Raw genomic sequence first — 18465 nt, 5'->3', positions numbered from 1 at the left:
ACCAGCAGCGAGGTACTGGACGAGCTGTACCGGGTGACCAAAGAGTACACGCGAAACCGCAAGGAGGCCCAGAAGATCATCAAGAACCTCATCAAGATGGTGGTCAAGCTGGGCGTCCTCTACCGCAACGGCCAGTTCAACAACGAGGAGCTCGCGCTGGTCGAGCGCTTCCGAAAGAAAGTGCACACGCTCGCGATGACCACCGTTAGCTTCTACCAGATCGACTTCACCTTCGACCGACGCGTCATGAGCAACTTACTCAACGACTGCCGCGAACTCCTTCACCAGGCCATCAACCGGCACCTGACGGCCAAATCTCACGGGCGGATCAACCACGTCTTCAATCACTTCTCCGACTGCGACTTTCTCGCGACGTTGTACGGACCTTCGGAAGTGTATCGCGGGCACTTGCAGAAGATCTGTGAAGGAGTCAACAAGATGCTGGACGACGGAAATCTTTGATGACGGAAATGATCTGAACGTTTTCTTCCAATGGAGCCGAAGATCGTATTCGTGAACCGGACGCTAAATGAATGTAGAACACGTACGTTTGACCTTCGAGTTGAAACGTCACTCTCTGTCTTTCTCAGACACGAGGAGTTTACAGCGCAAACTCAACGCAAATCTTGCTCCTGTTTGTCTTGAGGGTTATTTAAGAACTCTTAAGATTCACTATCAGAGGAAATCAAGAACCATTTACAAACCTTTTGATGCCAAGAGGAAATGTTCGTTTCAAGCACTGCAAACACAAAACGCACTGGGGGAGGCGTATAACGTTTCATCTCTAATTTTAGGAAATGAGCCTGAAGCGTCACCCTCTCGCTTCCCGTAAATAGACACGCTTAAACCCAAAAGGACTGTTTTGTTTTTGGACATGTCTGATGTCATCTAGCGGTTTATACTGAGCTGTTTGTAAACGATCACCTCTGTGATTTCCAAACATGGTCATGAAAGTGCGTTTACGTTCGTCTTGTTTGTTTATCACTCCGTACCGCCCCCTGCTGACGGGAGGCCTTTACCATGATGCAGTTTCTTACCGAGGAACGAAGAGTTGTGTTGGAATGTCACTGTATTACCTTTCAGCATTTCCGTTTGCTGTTTTAATGAAGGTTTTATGTGTATAATTACATGCCTGAGCCGTTATTTTCCTTTATATGTCACTTTTGATTGTTTTTCATTTAAATGAACACTCAAATCAACAAGTTTAAAGCCTTAGTGTCCCTGCCGACAATAAGCTCAAAGCAGTTTTGACAGAGATCAAAGGAATACTTTGGTTATTATAATACAAGTTAAGCTCTTTCAACGTCCCTTGTGGTTTCCACAACAAAACTGTAAAAGCTACCGAAAAATGTGCATAGAGAAGTGCACTTAGAAGTCTATGAGGCAACTGTGTACTTGTCCCATAGACCGGCATTGTAAGTGCCCACGTTTTTAATGTTTCGTGTATCGATTATAACGTAGAATATTCCAATCTTGTGTTTTTTTTTTGTTTTGTTTTTTCAAAATATCCTATGCTGAAAGAATCGCAGAGTTATTTGGATCATTTTGGGATACTTAAAGGCTCTTATTGAACAGTTTAATGTGAGCTCTTGGCCTCAAAAACATTTTATCTTTATCTATGCACTTGTTTTTTTTTCCCCCCCCTTTGTAAATCAATAACAGAGGGTTGTTTGAATTCGTTCGTCTTCCGACTATATTTTTAAGTAAAGCTCAAGCTTACGAATAAAGTATCTCATATTCCAAGGGGGAAAAAGTGAATTTTCCGAGCAACTCCTCAGACTTTTGGCAGCGGTGAAAGCCATACCTCCTGGTCATCCTCAAACCTCTCAGGGTTCGGTCTTACTCGTGGCGTTTTTTGGCCAATTTAAACAGATTAAGGACTGCATACCTTGTTTTTCGTTTTGCAGATGTCACCTGAGCATTACAAGACGTGTCTTTCACATTTACAACATGTTTTTAAAGTAGAATTTTAAAGGTTATTTGTGTTAGTCACAAACAAGTTCTGTTCATGTATTGTTTTCTAGAAATTATGTATATAAATACATTATTTGTGTGTGTGTGTATATATAAATGTCATTCTTAAGAGGTATGCGTTGTGTTTCTTTAAAGGGATACTCCACTTTTTTCGGAAATAAGCTCATTTTACATCTCCCCCAGAGTTAAACAGTTGAGTTTTACCGTTTTAGAATCCATTCAGCCGAACTCCGGTTCTGACGGTACCACTTTTAGCATAGCTTAGCACAGATCATTGATTCTGATTAGTCCAGTAGCATTTCTTTCAAAATGACCAAAAAGTTTCAATATTTTTCCTATTTAAAACTTGACTCTTCTGTAGTTAAACCGTGTACTAAGATCGACGGAAAATGAAAAGTTGCGATTTTCTAGGCTGATATGGCTAGGAACTACTCTCATTCCAGCGTAATAATCAAGGAACTGTGTGTCTGTACCATGGGTGCAGCAGGCGTAATGATATGACGCAGCGCCTGAAAATAGTCCCCAGCTCGGTAACTTCTTCCAACGTGACCGGGACTAAGTTTGTCTAACCTATTAGACCTATTTTCAGGCGCTGCGTCATATCATTACGCCTGCTGCACTCATGGTACAGCCGCACAGTTCCTTGATTATTACGCCGGAATGAGAGTAGTTCCTAGTCATATAGGCTTAGAAAATCGCAACTTTTCATTTTCCGTCGATCTTAGTACACGGTTTAACTACAGAAGAGTCAAGTTTTAAATAGGAAAAATATTTAAACTCTTTGGTCATTTTGAAAGAAATGCTACTGGACTAATCAGAATCAATGATCTGTGCTAAGCTATGCTAAAAGTGGTACCGTCAGACCCGGAGTTCGGCTGAATGGATTCTAAAACGGTAAAACTCAACTGTTTAACTCTGGGGGAGATGTAAAATGAGCATATTTCCGAAAAAAGTGGAGTATCCCTTTAATGAGGAGAGCTGCAGAACAACTCTAGCAAAAGAGTGCAAGTAGTATTAGCATGTTTGCCCTGGATTACAGAATGTTAATCATTTTCAGGCATGCTAGGGTTTTTTTTTTCTTTCTTTTTTTTCTAGAAAACCAAATCTGAACTTTTTCATTCCTCTCACATGGACTGAGCAGCAAGATTGCAGATTTTAGCATTATCATAATCCAACCCATTGTGACGTATTTCTGGTGAATTAATATCATGGGGTGAGTGGAGGAGATTTTTTTTATTATTATTATGATTATTGATTGGATTGTGGAAAGTGGGTGTTTCATACCAGAATGGATCTGCTCTGGATGACAGGTGGTTGGATGAGTGTTTTAGTGATGTAAGCCAAAAAGGACAGTCGTTTCAGAAGAAGCGTAATTACATTTTAGATGAAAGATTACAAAGACTTTTTTTTTTTTTTCTCAGTTCGAAGAACATGCACTGATGAATCTTTCACAGTAAGACCAGGAATATTTATTAATAAAGTCCTTTTTGATCTTATTTTTACAAAAATTCTGAACCGATGGGTCTATATATGTATATAGACACACACATATGTGTATGTGTCTACCTATATCTATCTATATCTATATACACACATACACACACACATATATATTATACACACACATATATATTATACACACACATGTATATATACACACACACACACACATGTATATACACACACACGTGTATACACACACACATGTATATATACACACACGTGTATATACACACACATATATATACACACACACATATACACACACACACATATATACACACATATACACACACATATACACACTATATACATGCATGTTTATAGACAAGTAGACAAACAGACGTGTTTATACACAAACACTCTCTCTCTCTCTCTATATATATATGTATGTGTGTGTATGTATATAAACGTATGTTTGTCTACTTGTCTATAAACATGCATGTATATAATGTGTGTGTATATATATATAAATATATATATATAAAAGTGTATATATACACACACACGTATGTGTGTGTATGTGTATATATATATATATACACACACACTATTTACATGCATGTTTATAGACACAAGTAAACAAACATAGACATGTTTATATACATACACAAACACTATATATATATACATACATATATACATAGATATAAATGTATACATAGACATACATATATATAGATATACATATATATAGACGTATATAGACACATTTGCATGTATATATGTCTATGTATATATGTGTCTATATGTTTATATATACATGTCTGTATAATTGTCTATATATATATATAATATAAATATAAATATATATGCATTTATATACATACACAGTATATAGAAAACCCCTCAATGTTTATAGTGTGGTATCGGTATAAAAAGGTAATCCTAGTTCTCCCTGAGGTGGTCCTGAGCTTGAAGCCAATAGGAGGGGTGTTCACAGGCCTGTCGAGTGCGAGACAATATAAAAAGTCTGAAAATGTGTGATGACACGCTGGTTTCGTTTGCTATTCTTCTCACGGGTGTTTCGATGTGCCGTTCTGACACGGCTTCTGTATTCTGTGCCGGTGCTCGATCCCCCTCCGGCTGATACCTGAGACGTGAGTTACAGGGACTGGAGTTCTTCAACCTGGAAAACTCTTCTCTTCTTTTTTTCTTTTTTTTTTTTCTCCTCCTCCTCCTCCTTCGCTTTTCTCTCCTCTAGAACGTCCTCTGGCTTCTAAAACCTGCTGTGTTTGTTTTCACTTAAAAGCGAGAGTGCATGTAAAGCAATTATTTATATAATAAAACCATGGCCTAGATAAAGAAATCATTGATATTCTGCACGCCTCTCAAGGTTATGCATGCAGCGATGATAAATTCTGCCACATCACCTTATCTATCACACTAGAAGTGGAATTCCTGAGTTATTAATAGCTGGCGATGACATCATGCTCTACCCGTTCCCCGCAATGTCCCTTCACACCTAAATCACCTAACCTGCAAAACGCTTGAATGCCTTCTCTTCGGCCCGTCGGTTGTCTTGGTAACAGCCATCAGAAGTATAGAAATGACATTACAATCAGCTGGTAAAACCTGGTGCTGATGTGTACAGTGTAAATGTCTGATTTTAACCCTCATCTTTCCCTCGCGGGTCAAAATTACCCGAAGCCCTTAAAATTATACAGATTTTTTTTTTTTTTTTGATAATATCTTTTCTATTTTAATGCATTTTTTGTTATTTTATTTATTTTTGAATTACTAGATTTGATCAATAAATAATAAATATATAGTCATTTAAGCACATTCTTTCAACTTAAATTCAAAATAACTCGATTTCATGCATAACCCTTTTAATTCAGCTCAAAATATCTTACATTGGGTGTCTTCATAGACAGTGAAAGGAATGGACACAGCGACCCCATAGACTTCAACGGAGAAAAGTGAAGCAAATTAGAAGCACTCACTTCCTGATGGCTGAGCGTACTGCGCAGACTCAAACTGAGCTTGACGACGTAGATGTGACGTGAGCAACCCATCTGTCTTCTAGTAGCTGTGCCGAGAGAAATCTGAATCATTCCCTTCCGAAACTTGCAGAGACGGAGAGTGTGAGTAGGAGCTGTCCATGAGCTAGGAGCAGGAGCAACTTTATGATTCTCTATGGGCTTCTCCCTTAACTTTATCGGACTTTATGCCTCCACGTCCCCCGATTGACCGCGAGCTTCTCCTCCTGTCTCTACGGTAATTTCCAGAGAGTCGCGTGGTTATGACGCAATCGCAAAAGTTTTTTACAAAAACTGCTTCTACGGGGCCATAACGTAAGATACAAGGTAATGGAGCCTTTTATACATTTTCGTGTTTCTTTAGAAATAAATAATGGACAAATGGAGTCTTTAAACGCCTCAGATGTAAAGTTATTTGCTGTCAAAGTGACGCCAAAATGAATGGGAGTCAATGGAATGCTAACAGCAGGTGAAGGCTTGTTAGCCAATGGCGACCGCCGGGGGTGGTACGCTTTCTGGATGCTGGATTACCCCCTTGGGTGTCTTTGCCAACCTCTGCCAATATATATATATATATATATATATATATATATATATATAACATGATATTTCATGCCACTAGAGGGCCTTATAGCTCTATATGGAGCAAATGAGCTGTTCCTCTGGGTCCTAAAGTCAGTTCCTTCAGTATGCATTCAGATACACATGTAGACATTATAAAATAATTTGGTAAAGTTTTAGCATTTTTAGGTTTTTCTCTGTGTAATGAAGCATTTCTCGCATTCCATTCATTCCTAAGGGGGTCAAATTGACCCGCGAATGAAGGATTTGTGACTTTTTAAAATTGCAACCACAAAACTCTTTGAATCCATTAAAAGAATTTGTGTGTGTATTCATGGTTCAAGCGCGACAAAGAGTCCTAAGTCCTAGAGTCTTGGACCCCTCTGATGAACACTCAATGTAAAAAAGAAAAAAAAGAAAAGAGGTTCGGCTCAAAATGAGCCGAGGGAAGGATGAGGTCAAACACCCCACAGCTGTTGTAATAGCATCTGCAGGCCATTATATAGTGTTACATAGTGTCGTCAGACTCGACAGGTAACAGCACTTACCCGTCCAAACTGAATTTCAAGTGAACTGCTGCATTTTTCTGCTATTTATGGCTCGCACTCAGCGTGAGAGTGACGTCTCAAAGCACAGCGATGCGTCTGGTGTCAAACTAAAGGCCCTCTGGGACCGTTAGCCCGCAGAAGCTACGAGGACGATAGCATCTCTGTGGCTGCGCTCGCTCAAGCAGTTTATCAGTAATGTTGAACAGTGAGTCATGTTTCTGTTGCCTGCTGGACCAAGTGCTATACAAAAAAAAATGATTTACTGAATATTTATTCTTCTTAGAGATTAAACTTATGCACCATTAGCGTCACCAAATTGAACACGGGTTTTCAAAATGCACAACTGTATCCCACAATGCAACGTCCTCGACTTGACCTTCCCATTCCCAGTGTGACGGGAAGTAATAACAGCCACAATTCTTAGCATCTCTATTTATAATCGATCAAAATTGAGTTAAACCCCCCCAAATTACCCCCAAAATAGCTGTATTTATTTACAAGATGCTAATTGGACACCACTTGTTTACAGTATGAGGAGGTCATGAGACGAAAATGAAGCATACTTGTGTTTCAGTTGTTCATTTAGCAATATATTTCTATAAATATAAGTTTACAGTGTGTATAGTGTAAGCAGAAAAAGTAAGTAACATCCAGATCATGAGTTTAAATATTAAGTAACACACACTGCTGTTCAAAAGTTTGGGATCGGTACAATTTTTAATGTTTTTCAAATAAGTCTCTTCTGCTCACTAAGGCTGATTAAAAATACATAAAAAAAAAAAAAAAACTGTAATATTGTGAAATATTATTACAATTTAAAATGACTATTTTCTATGTGAGTATCTTTTAAAATATAATTTATTCCTGTGATCAAAGCTGTATTTTCAGCATCATTACTCCAGTCTCACATCCTTCTCTAATCATTCTAATATGATGCTCAAGAAACATTTATATTTATTATTATTATTATTATTATTATTATTATCATCATCATCAATGTTGAAAACAGTTGTGTAACTTTTTTCAGGATTCTTTGATGAATAGAAAGTTAAAACGAACATCATTTATCTGAAATAGAAAGCTTTTGTAACACTACCGTTCAAAAGCCGTCAGTAATAATAAAAAATAAAAAACATTAAAGAAATTAATACTTTTTTTCAGCAAGGATGCATTAAATTTATCAAAAGTTACAGCAAAGACATTAATAATGTTGCAAAAGATTCTATTTCAGATAAATTATGTTCTTTTGAACTTTCTATTCATCAAAGAATATGTTTTCAACATTGATAATAATAATAAATGTTTCTTGAGCAGCAAATCATAATAGAATGTTTTCTGAAGGATCATGTGACACTGAAGACTGGAGTAATGATGCTGAAAATTCAGCTTTGATCACAGGAATACATTACAGTTTACACTATATATATATATACTGTATATATATATATAAAAAAAGTTATTTTAAATTGTAATAATATTTCACAATATTACTGTTTGTTTTGTATTTTAATAAATAAATGTAAATAACTAAATAAATACAGCCTTGGTGATCAGAAGATTCTTCTTTTAAAAGAACGTACAGATCCCAGACTTTTGAACGGCAGTGAACATAATAACAAAATAAGCATCTAAAAATGCACTGTAAGTTACTTGGGATAAAAGTAAGAGTCTGCAGTCGCAGTAAGTTTTTTTTTTTTTTTCAGTTGAATGTACTGTGGTTTGATATGAATCAGAGACTGTGTCAAGGGTAAAATTCTTGACCTTTCTCAGAGTGATCGGTCAAGATTATGTGGAAATGAGAAAAGAACCGAAACTTAAAAAAACGTAAGCGGCTGGGAGTCACAATGACGAACTTTTGCATTTGTGACCTTTCAGTTTTGCATAGTGGCATGGAACTGTAACCAAACAACAAATAAATAAAAAATAAAAATAAAAACATGTGTGACTTTCAGATTAAATCACATTCAAAGTGACATTTTTTATGTAAAAATGGCACCTTGTGGAATATGATTGTTTTTAATGTATGTATGTTTTTTTAGTTTGTGATGCGATGCCACTGCCCTGATGTAATTAACCCCTTACCAGTCAGGGATCACTGGTGATCCCAGATTATTTTAGTTCAAAATATGTTTGAGCTTATATATCTCAATATTAATAACAGTCTGGTTAATTTTGAGTCTTGAACTATAAACTCTCAAGTGTTGGCTTTCTAAATGTATGTGTGTTATGTTTCTATTCAGAATTACTCATGAGCAGTAACCTTTTTATTTTGGGCATTTCATGTATGCAGCACTTGCCAAAATTGGGGGTGATGGGGAAGGGGTTTTAACCTCTTGTGGGATTAATAAGGTGGTTAACTTAAAAATCATTAGAAACTCATAAAACTGTTGTGGTTACTAAAACGTTTGAAAATGCATATTGAGTATATGCTCTTTTTGGGAACCCCTCCATACCAGATAAACCCGAAATAAACCAAAGACATGAAGAAGTATTTCATGCTGCAGTGTGCAGGGTTATTAATTTTAAAAGTCGCATCCTCATGGTTTTTTTTTTTTTTTTTTTTTTTTTTAGGGACTAGTCCTGCTTGCGCTGCCCCATAAAGCACTAGAGGGGGAGTCTTCTTTTTCCCCCGGCGTCCTGCTATAAAATCCTGGATGTAATTGTAGCGTACTGAGGCAGAACAGGAGTAATCAGATCAGTCCCGAGGCTGGGAACATACATGGAGATTTAGCATCGCCACTGGATTAAACCCCCCCCCTTTTACTGATTGAGGTACGATGAGTTCCTGCAAGTAGAGAGAAAGAGAGAGAGAGGGAGCGAGGAAAAGCCGTGAGAGGGAGTGGGAGGAAGAATCAACCAGAAAGGGAGGCAAGCGCAGTGCGAGTGAGCGAGAGAGAGAGGGAGTCAAAGCCAGGAAAGCAAAGCAACAGCCGGTGGAACAGAAATGCAGGGAGTTTGAGAGAGACAAGGTGGAAAACGGAGGCTGACGGGAACAAAGCAAGGTGAGAGAGAAAGAAGGGCAAGGATCCAGAGGAAGAGAACACACCAGGAGGAAGCAAACCCCGGGAAGGTGGGGGTCAGAGTGAAGAAACAAGCAAGAGAAAGTTTGACAGATAAGAAAAACATCTGGTAATGACAAGGCCGGGACATTTAAAGACGGGACGTGTCCTCTCGAGAGTCCCATTCTTAGGCCGAAGAATGTTTTCCGAGACAAAAGGGGTCGGAGAGCAGTGCATTCAACCCATTAACCCATCCCAAAATGGACCACAAGCTGACCTCCTTGCCTGTTTTGGGAATGGGGAGCATGTATCGAACACCTGTGGACCAAAGGTGCAGAATTCGCCCCTGAATGGATACACTCCCAAGCAATGCCTTGCCTTTCAGGGGGGTCGACGGCATGACGTAACTGGTCAGATTTGTCATGGGAGTGTGCGGTGGGATCGGCCGCAACATAACAGCGTCTCTGTGAACTACAGCTTGAGAGAATGCAGCTTTGTAGGCCACCGGCACCAGACCGAGACACACCCCTTCTTGAGGAAGTGTGCTTTGGACACGCCAACAGAGTTCAGAGGTCATGGAAACTGTGGAGAGCCTGTTTGTGCGGCGGACCAACAATCAGGCTCTGTGCGAGTGGCCCTGCAACATGGATCAAACTGGATGGAAGCGAGTGACGCTCCCAATGCGACCTTTAAAAGGGATTCAGAAATCTGCACTTGTAACGGACAGGGAGATTTAAGTAGATGCCTTGGACGTGTAATGCAAGACTTGAACGGACCAAGTCTGGTGCGTGAAGTTATGCAGTCAACCAAAGATGTCAACAAACCCAATACGAACCATATTGAGTGCCAAGGAAAAGTTGCCCAAGTGGATCTAAATGAACCAGGACGAGGGACTTTTAGCTCGAAGCAGTCGGAAAGAGCAATTCGGGACCAGATCCAAAGAGTTGTTGTGAATCTCGAGGAGGTTTTATATGGCCTGAAAGAGATACATCTGGAAATGAAGGAGGTAAAGGTTTATCTATCACTTGGGGATGTTAACAGATGTTCTTCATATTGAGTGCAACAAAGGGCGGCGTTTAAATGTTCTGTTTGGTTAAATCCCACACTCTTTATTATCCATCATCAAGTGCTGGATACTCTTAATGGTCGTACTTTAGATAACGCACGGACCATGAGTTTTGAGCTTTCATATTTATCTTCATATTAATAATTAATACTGTTTATAGAGACCCCTGAATTTATTGCACATTGGGCAATTTCACTTCTGTGAGGGGATAGTGAAACTTTAATGCAGAGAGGAACGATCTGATACGCTCCATTTAGCAAATGCATTCAGTATCGGAGAGGAACGTTGGCCAGTGGTTTATGGTCCTCTCAGACGGACTAGAAGAAAGAGCCGCTGTCCGTCGCAGTTTCATAATCCTGTAAACACTCTTGGGTGAAATGTGCCCTAATATAAACTTGTGTAGTACTCTACGTTTCAAGGAACTATTTGCATTAAAGGGATAGTTCACCCATAAATGAAAAGACTTCCGTCCGTCCTTTGACAGGCTACGCAACTACCACTTTGACGCTTCAAAAAGTTCATAAAGAGATCAGAAAATTTGGACTTAACCGCTCAATTCATATGGATTAGTTTTACGATCTCTTTATGAACGTTTTAAAGCGTCAATGTGGTAGTTGCGTAGCCTGTCAACGGAGGGACATAAATCTCTCAGGCCTTGTCCACGCTAATACGAAATTATCAAACACATACATTTTCTTTGCATATTAACATGCCATTAAACAGATTAGCTAGTTTTACTTTTTTGAAGGATCTTGCGTTACATTGAAATGCGTGTTTTCGTTAGCATGTTTACTTAACTATTATTTTATGTGTTTATAATTCAGTTTAAGTACTTCCTCCTGTCCCAATTATAACATCGTGGCTGTAAGTTTTAGGTGTTCGTGCTAGTTAAGTGTTTAAAGTGTTAGTTTTCGTGCTGTAGTGTGGACTGTGAAAACGGAGGTTATTGAAAAACGATGACGCAAGTTTAGTCATGTGACGCATATTGAACCCATAGATATTCATGTTTATACCAGTATTGTGCCTGCTATGTGCTAATCACTTTCACACAGTTGCTAAAAGATGTTACTTTGCACAGTCCTGCAAAGATGACAGAAAATTCACTCGCATTTGCTGTCCAGAGACAAAACATGAGAGCAGTTGCATTTTAGACCAAACATATAATGTTGATTGCGTGCGACCTGACGCATCAGTGAATGGCGAGATATTCAGCAAAATAAAATTATCCTGGCCAGAAGAATAGCATGAGAACTTTAGGTTACACTTTATTTTAAGGTGGCATTGTTACAGTGTAATTATACATTTTGGTACTGATTTATATTAATTAACAACATGTACTTACTATAGAGTTAGGGTAGGATTAGGATTTGGGGTAAGTTGCATGTAATTAAGCATAATTTACTGCTATTACTGTGGTAAGTACATGTAACATATGTAAGAAGGACACTGTAAAATCAAGTCAGTGAGCTTTTATGAGGGTTTACACATGTGCTGTAAGGTGAATTTAGTGTTTTCCGCCATTTCACTGTGGATGAGAAACTTAGAAAACGCTTGAAAACGCTAGTGTGGACGGAGAGCGTTTTGAAACAAAAACTCTGTTTTCAAATCTATCCGGATTAATGTAGACGTAGCCTCATATTTCATTAAAAAGATCTTCATTAGTGTCCCAAAGATGAATGAAAGGTTTATGGGGGAGGGGGGACAACATGAGGGTGAGTAATTAATGAGAGGATTTTTATGTTTGGGTGAACTAACCGTTTAACTATATGCATTGTCATCCTCTGGAACTCAGGTGGTCCAGAAGATAGACCTGCTGACGGCTGACATTGATATTTGCAAAGAGGAACAAGGGGACACTTTCAGAGGAAAGATGGACACGGAAGTGGCGTCTTCTCAAGGAGTCAAAACACCGACCCCACCACCATATCCGACCGGAGATCAAGAGCTGCATGAGGCAGGTCAAAAACTGCAATCAACTCAGGAGACGGACACTTCTCCACAACATACATCAGGGCGCCGGAGCAAGAAGCCTCCTCCTTACCCTTACGCCAGGACAGTGGGAAGAGTAAATCCCAAAGCGAAAGACAAAGGGCAGAAGACGCCGCCCTACCCCTTTAAGCGGACACTGCTCTCGACCATTGTTTGAGCAGACCGTGGCTTCAGGACACAAAAGCGGAGCATCACTCACTCGACGTGGTATAACGGGTTACAGGCACCGTTCAAGTAAGTTTGATCCTTACTGGATCCAATAGAGTGCAGAAGCAATTTAATGTCCGGTAAAGTCTCTCAGACAAGCAGGTGAACCATGTAATGCTTTTTCGCTTTAGGTCTATAAAGAGGACAGGACAGAAACATCATGCACTAATAAATCACGGGTGACTTCTTAGCAATAGGCTACTGTACGCAAGTCAAAGGTAGCGATTATTTCTAGCCTTAGATGACATCTGGAGTGGGATGCAATCTCAATTCCTATTCCTCTGATCTCCCAGCAACCCCGCCCATCTGTTAAAGGATTATTTTTTTATTGCTTTCCTAACTCTGGTCTAGTCCCCTTGAAAAATGTGCCTTAAAAATATGATGTTCTCAGATACACGTCCTGAGGGTGTTTAAGCAAAAAAATCACAATGCACCAGTGCAAATGCAAGCACTTTTCAACAGGTACTGAAAGGAAACTAGGTTAAGCACACTTTTACAGCATTATGTCTCCCTCATGTGTGCTGCAATGCTCATGTCAAGCCTTTTGAAGATGTAGGACTGTATAAAGCAATTTTCTAGCATGCCACAGAATCTACTGTATGAAAAAGTCACGCTTTCACATGCATTTCTAAATTGCTGACAATGAGGTTTATGACACGTTTCAGATGCTCAGATGTAGATTTGTGCAGATTTAACAGAGTTATGGACAAATATCTCATTATAACCAGAATCTGCACACTTAGAAAACGTTTTAGCATATTTAATTTTTATTACACAGGCCCCCCTCAAAAGACACGGCTGCAGACTGCTTGAAAACAGACTGCACCTTTACTTCATGCAAAAATATGGATACAAAAAGTCATTTGATTAGGAAATTGTGACGCGAGAACCAAAACGTTCTGATAACAGATTTATTAAAAAAATTCCAGGACATCAGCTATCAGAATAAAGCACGATTGGAAGTATAACTGTTTCTCTGTCTTTTCCTCCACCACAGAAATAATCAAAGGACTCTGACATACCCCAAAGATTGTTGTGGGAATTCTCTACAAGCGCCAGCTTAAGAAAGTAAGTACAGTATGAGCATGAATGCGCTCTTGATAATCACATTTGCAGGTATCAAGGCTGAAACCCTAAACCCATAAACGCTGCCAAGAATAGAAATCAATCTACTGTTCTGAAACGAATTTGAAGAAGCCTTCATAACACCTCAGAAATATGAATAAATGTGCATTTTTTCCCCCCTTAATGTCCGATAATAGATTTGTCGTCTACCTCATTGGATGATCAGTCCAGTTCATGGTCATTGGCGTAATGCTGCCTCTACAGACAATCTCTGTAGTATTTCCTATCACAGGAAGTTCCCGTGTCTTGATTTCCTTTGCTTGATGTATATCAGTGAACAGTTAAGTGGCAGAGTGTCCATAGCCGTCAAATAACCAATGTCCTCGCGCAATAGGACCATCCTCTTTCGGATCGGCCAATCAGAGTTCATCGTGGCGTGTCCGAGCAATGACAAGGAGCTTGGAAAGCTCGGAACGGAATTTCCCATCTCTGTGGGTCACTAAAAAACAAGATGTGAATGATTAGAAACATACATATTGAAATTGGCATGATTGTATTTATTTCGATGACTTGGAAAACCAGATTTGATCATGAAAATCGGATTTTTTCCATGTTTAAGTGCCATAGACCAAAAAATGTCATAGCTGTCCAATAAAGACCTCAGGGAACTGTGTCAACTTGTGTAAAAACTAAACATGACGGTACATGCAAGTCGATGAGATGAATCAATGTAACTCCACAACCACTACATAAATGTACAAACCATTCAGAAACGTCCAGGTGCGTCTAAAAGTGCAAGTCTCTCCGTAAGGCTGCACTCGCTACTGGTTATTTCTGAGATTTTGGATGAGTGAGGTTATTCGCGTGTTTTGTTATTGTATCCGAAACTCGTGTAAAGGATCGGCCCTCTTCTGAACGGAGGCGGAGCAACAGCTCATTTGCATTTAAAGAGACACACACACACAAACGGTGCGTTTTTGCTCGAACCCAAAAAGGGGCAACTTCGACAAACTATAATAAATGATATGAGGGGAATTTTGAGCTGAGATTTCACAGACACATTCTGAGGACATCCTAGATTTATATTACATCCTGTGAAAAGGGGCATAATATGTCAGCTTTAAAATTCACTGATTTTCACAGGTTTTTCCACGGCTGTATGAACCCGACTGGAAGGAGTAATATGCTGACTCACCTGCAGACTCTGACACAATATACTCTTCTTCCTTCAAAGCAACATCCCTCTGTCCTCCCACGGCCGTCTGGGACTGAGAAGAAGAGAAAGAGAGAGGATGAGTGACACGAGACAAGCCTAGAGGAGCGGGCTGGATAACAAAGAGATCTCGTCTAAAAAAGAGACATGAGACTTTTCTTATTTCCACCAGGGACAAGGCCACCAGAACGGCACCGTCATCCCGCTACTGAGAATCTCAGACGATGAAGATCTTTTCACAAAGTCTTGATATGCAACACCTGTATAAAAAAGGGCTGACTGCTTTTGATCTGAGAGCGACGAGCGTTAGGAATCTGAAATAAGGTTTGATCTGCGGCAAATGTCAATGTCACGACTGAGGATAAATTTTAAACATGCTTTTCAAAAAACATGTGCCAATTCTTAATTTGCGCAAATAAAAATGTATCTTGGTCTATGAAATGCACAGGTTTCTTCATATTGAATCATACCTATTGCTGAGTGTTTCACTCATTGAGGTGGTGTCAGGTAGTGATGGATAGCTATGATACTTACATATGCGGTGGCGTACTCAATCTTCGCTCCTTTTATCTCGGCTTTGAACTGGGTGAAAAACAAGTAGGACTTTCCTTGAGGCCTATCGTGAAAATGACAGAGAAAAATCAATATCGTTCCCTCTTTCATCTCAAGTTTCACAACACTGTTTGAAAACACAAGACTAGATTTGCTTGTACCTCTACTTTTTAGTATTGCATATTGAGTAGAGCTTTTTATAACACCAATATAACAGCGTTTTTTTTAAGTTACCTCCATACTGAACAGGAAAACATCTGTTCGTCGTCACTCAGTCCGACGCTCATTTGCCATTGCTACAGGGAATAAAAGCACAAAGGGTTCACATTTAAGTCAGAAACGGAGCAATTCTGTGCAATCACGACGGCACATAATTGCTGTAATTTCCCGTGTCGTTATTGGCGGAATGACAAATTTCTTGATGCCACCCCACAACAATAGCTGAGATTGTCTTAAAATTTTATTGTGTCTAAATTGTGACACTATACACATGTGCTAATTAAAAAATAAACAGGACAAACAAACAAACATACAAACAGCCAACATAAGTCAATTCTGATAACTCCTGTATCTGTGTGTGTGTGTGTGTGTGTAAATGAAAGTGTATCTAAGTGTGGGAATGGAAGCATATAAACCAGAGAATATAAACCAGAGAGTAGCTTTTAATTCTTCTTCTAATAATAATATTATTAAATTATTATAATTTTAATAAAGTTATATAACAGACATCTCAGCACATGGGATTGGAAGCAATAATGAATAATAAATATCTATATACAAGTAGCTGCCATCTAATACAACTGAATTAATCTAATAACTAGCAAAAGTACAAAAATCACAAGTTTTGTTAGTGCAGAGTATTTACATTTTGAGAACTGTGTATAATCTGAGATTATAAATAACAGAATATGCCTTACCTCGTTGGTTCCTCCTTGAGATGCATATGTGAAGGTGCATTTATACTTTTTCTAAAACAAGAAATAGATCATTGTGAATAGATAAACAAGCTTCCACCCACGAAATATGCAAATTTTCCAGACTGATCTTTTGAGAATGACTCTGTATTGAAATGATGCTGACCCTTACAAAAATAACCATGGTAACCATCGTTCCTGTCAAAAGCCTGACAGCTATTATTACAGTTATAATTTTTTTTTTTAAAAAACACTGACAATGACAAGGATTCAGATTAAATACTGATTTAAATTTGATGCGCGAGATACACATAAAAACCATGGCCACTGGTGTCACACTTGACACAACTTATGTTTGAAGTATGATATTTCATATAAAGGGATTGCTCACCCAAATTAAGTTAAATAAAATTCTTAATTCATTCCATAGCTTTATGTGAGGGACAGACCAAAATAGTACGCTCTGTTGTAGCTCTTAAAGGTATAGTTCACCCAAAAATGAAAATTCTGCCATCATTTACTCACCCACACCCCCAAACCTGTATACATTTCTTTCTCCTGATAAACACAAAAGAAAATATTTTGAAGAATGTTGGTAACCAAACAGATGATGTTTGTTTTTTTATACATACTATGAAAGTCAACTTTTTGGTTACTGACAGTTTTCAAAATACCCTCTTTTGTGTTTAGCAGGAAAAAGAAATTCATACAGGATTGAAACAACTTTAGGGTAAGTAAATGAAGACAGATTTTAATTTTGGGGTGAACTAGCCCTTTAAGAGCTAGAGCGGCAATATTTTTATTTAAATATTTTTTCCTTAATTGAATTTTATGGAGAAAAAAAACTTAGCAGATTCATCAAAATATTGGGGTTTCAGAGACGACATGGTGAGTAAATAATAATATATATATAAAAAAATGATTAACTAAACTATTCCTTTAACATATTTTTGAGCCGTTAGGGGGCGCGCTCAACGTCCGCGCCTCCACAACAGTCCAATGAGAAGATGACGTGTGGATTTCCTTTCAACGCGTCGCGGTTATTCAAACACAGTATCCATTCATTACTGTATATAGAGTTTAATATGAACGTATTTTTAACAGATACGAAGTACAGTAGGGCATATCATTTCAAATGTAATAATGACTATGAATGAGAACTGGAAAACGACTATGTAAACACGAAACCGAGTCTATGCTAATCATTGAGGAAAAACCGCGAAAATGATTCGTTTACATTTCTATCCAACTAAACATGTTGTGTTATAAATATTACTTTGCCATAGTATTAATGTGTGTAATGCTCACCAGTTTAGCTGAGAAAGTCTGCACAACTCCTCCAGGTTTGACATCGAAGTCGAGTGTTTTGGTCCTGTCAGCGGAGGCGCGCGCCGCGCACAACACAACCAACAGTAGCAGAAGCTTCACACACGAGTTTATGTGATCATCGCATGCCATGATGCTTTTTGGGTGAGAGATCTGTGCTGATGTTGTGATGAAAAGCTGCCAGCACTGTTCCTGTACGTTCTTCATAGGATGGGGGATAGTTCTGTGAATCGAGGTGTTGAGCATCTAGTGGACTGGAGTTGAACAACAACTCAGTTCTACAATTTACAGTTGCCCAAAAAGTATACTAATTGGACACGTGGGTAATTTACATTCAAATATGCATAAATGAAAATGTATGAATAATTTTCATGATCATAAGATCATTACTGTGATTGAAATATCACTGAAATCAGTGATTGGAAGCATTAGATGTGTAAAATATATGCAGTTAAATCCTCAAGGGTATATATTGCAACACAATATGTATTTCATTCGGGACGAGTTGGAAGGAATGTTTACTTAAGTACTGGAAACACACTGGCTCCTCTTTGTAACTTCTAATCATG

The 18465-nt window shown here is 38.6% G+C and overlaps 3 protein-coding genes across 5 annotated transcripts in view; 2 read left to right on the top strand and 1 right to left on the bottom strand.

Annotated features, from left to right (window-relative positions):
• The window catches only part of tnfaip8l1 (tumor necrosis factor, alpha-induced protein 8-like 1), a 12881-nt gene extending 10793 nt beyond the window's left edge, over positions 1-2088 (top strand). Inside the window, exon 2 of one of the 2 annotated variants that reach the window (XM_084416842.1) lies at positions 1-2088. This exon is cut by the window's left edge and continues 104 nt beyond it. In XM_084416842.1, coding sequence (XP_084272968.1) covers positions 1-462 — 462 coding nt within the window. In that variant the 3' untranslated portion in view covers positions 463-2088. The other variant, XM_084416841.1, reaches the window with a different exon arrangement.
• Positions 2089-9140: 7052 nt separating this feature from the next.
• On the top strand, positions 9141-15542 carry LOC311295753 (uncharacterized protein). 2 transcript variants are annotated; one of them, XR_014628378.1, is made up of 4 exons: positions 9141-10570; positions 12423-12853; positions 13824-13894; positions 15035-15542. XR_014628378.1 is itself a non-coding variant. In XM_084417254.1 (2 exons), the coding sequence occupies exons 1-2, from the start codon at positions 9698-9700 to the stop codon at positions 12774-12776; spliced, it is 1227 nt and encodes a 408-aa protein (XP_084273380.1). In that variant the 5' UTR covers positions 9141-9697; the 3' UTR covers positions 12777-12903. The 2 variants fall into 2 exon arrangements, 1 of the variants encoding a protein (XP_084273380.1); XM_084417254.1 differs by lacking the exons at positions 13824-13894; positions 15035-15542 and having other exon boundaries at positions 12423-12903.
• Positions 13724-18178, bottom strand: mydgf (myeloid-derived growth factor). Its single transcript, XM_084417255.1, has 6 exons — positions 17879-18178; positions 16574-16624; positions 15891-15952; positions 15639-15720; positions 15087-15159; positions 13724-14390 (listed from the first exon to the last, which is right to left on the bottom strand). Exons 1-6 carry the CDS (start codon positions 18140-18142, stop codon positions 14311-14313), a joined length of 612 nt encoding a protein of 203 aa, XP_084273381.1. The 5' UTR covers positions 18143-18178; the 3' UTR covers positions 13724-14310.
• Between the last annotated feature and the right edge of the window lie 287 nt (positions 18179-18465).

Source organism: Rutilus rutilus, assembly GCF_951802725.1.
Source record: "Rutilus rutilus genome assembly, chromosome: 8".
Classification (NCBI taxonomy): Eukaryota; Metazoa; Chordata; class Actinopteri; order Cypriniformes; family Leuciscidae; genus Rutilus; species Rutilus rutilus.
The sequence above is the reverse complement of the archived record's forward strand: the minus strand, read 5'-3'. Positions and strand labels throughout refer to the sequence as shown.

Bases quoted from the DNA above. Each gene is read 5' to 3' on its own strand.
- LOC311295753 (XM_084417254.1), top strand. From the start codon at position 9,698: ATGACAAGGCCGGGACATTTAAAGACGGGACGTGTCCTCTCGAGAGTC. The intron at 10,571-12,422 runs GTAAAGGTTTAT...TCTGGAACTCAG, and splicing joins TACATCTGGAAATGAAGGAG to GTGGTCCAGAAGATAGACCT.
- mydgf (XM_084417255.1), bottom strand. From the start codon at position 18,142: ATGCTCAACACCTCGATTCACAGAACTATCCCCCATCCTATGAAGAAC. The intron at 15,953-16,573 runs GTAAGGCATATT...TATTCCCTGTAG, and splicing joins CTCAAGGAGGAACCAACGAG to CAATGGCAAATGAGCGTCGG. The intron at 15,160-15,638 runs GTAAGTATCATA...TCTTCTTCTCAG, and splicing joins TTGAGTACGCCACCGCATAT to TCCCAGACGGCCGTGGGAGG.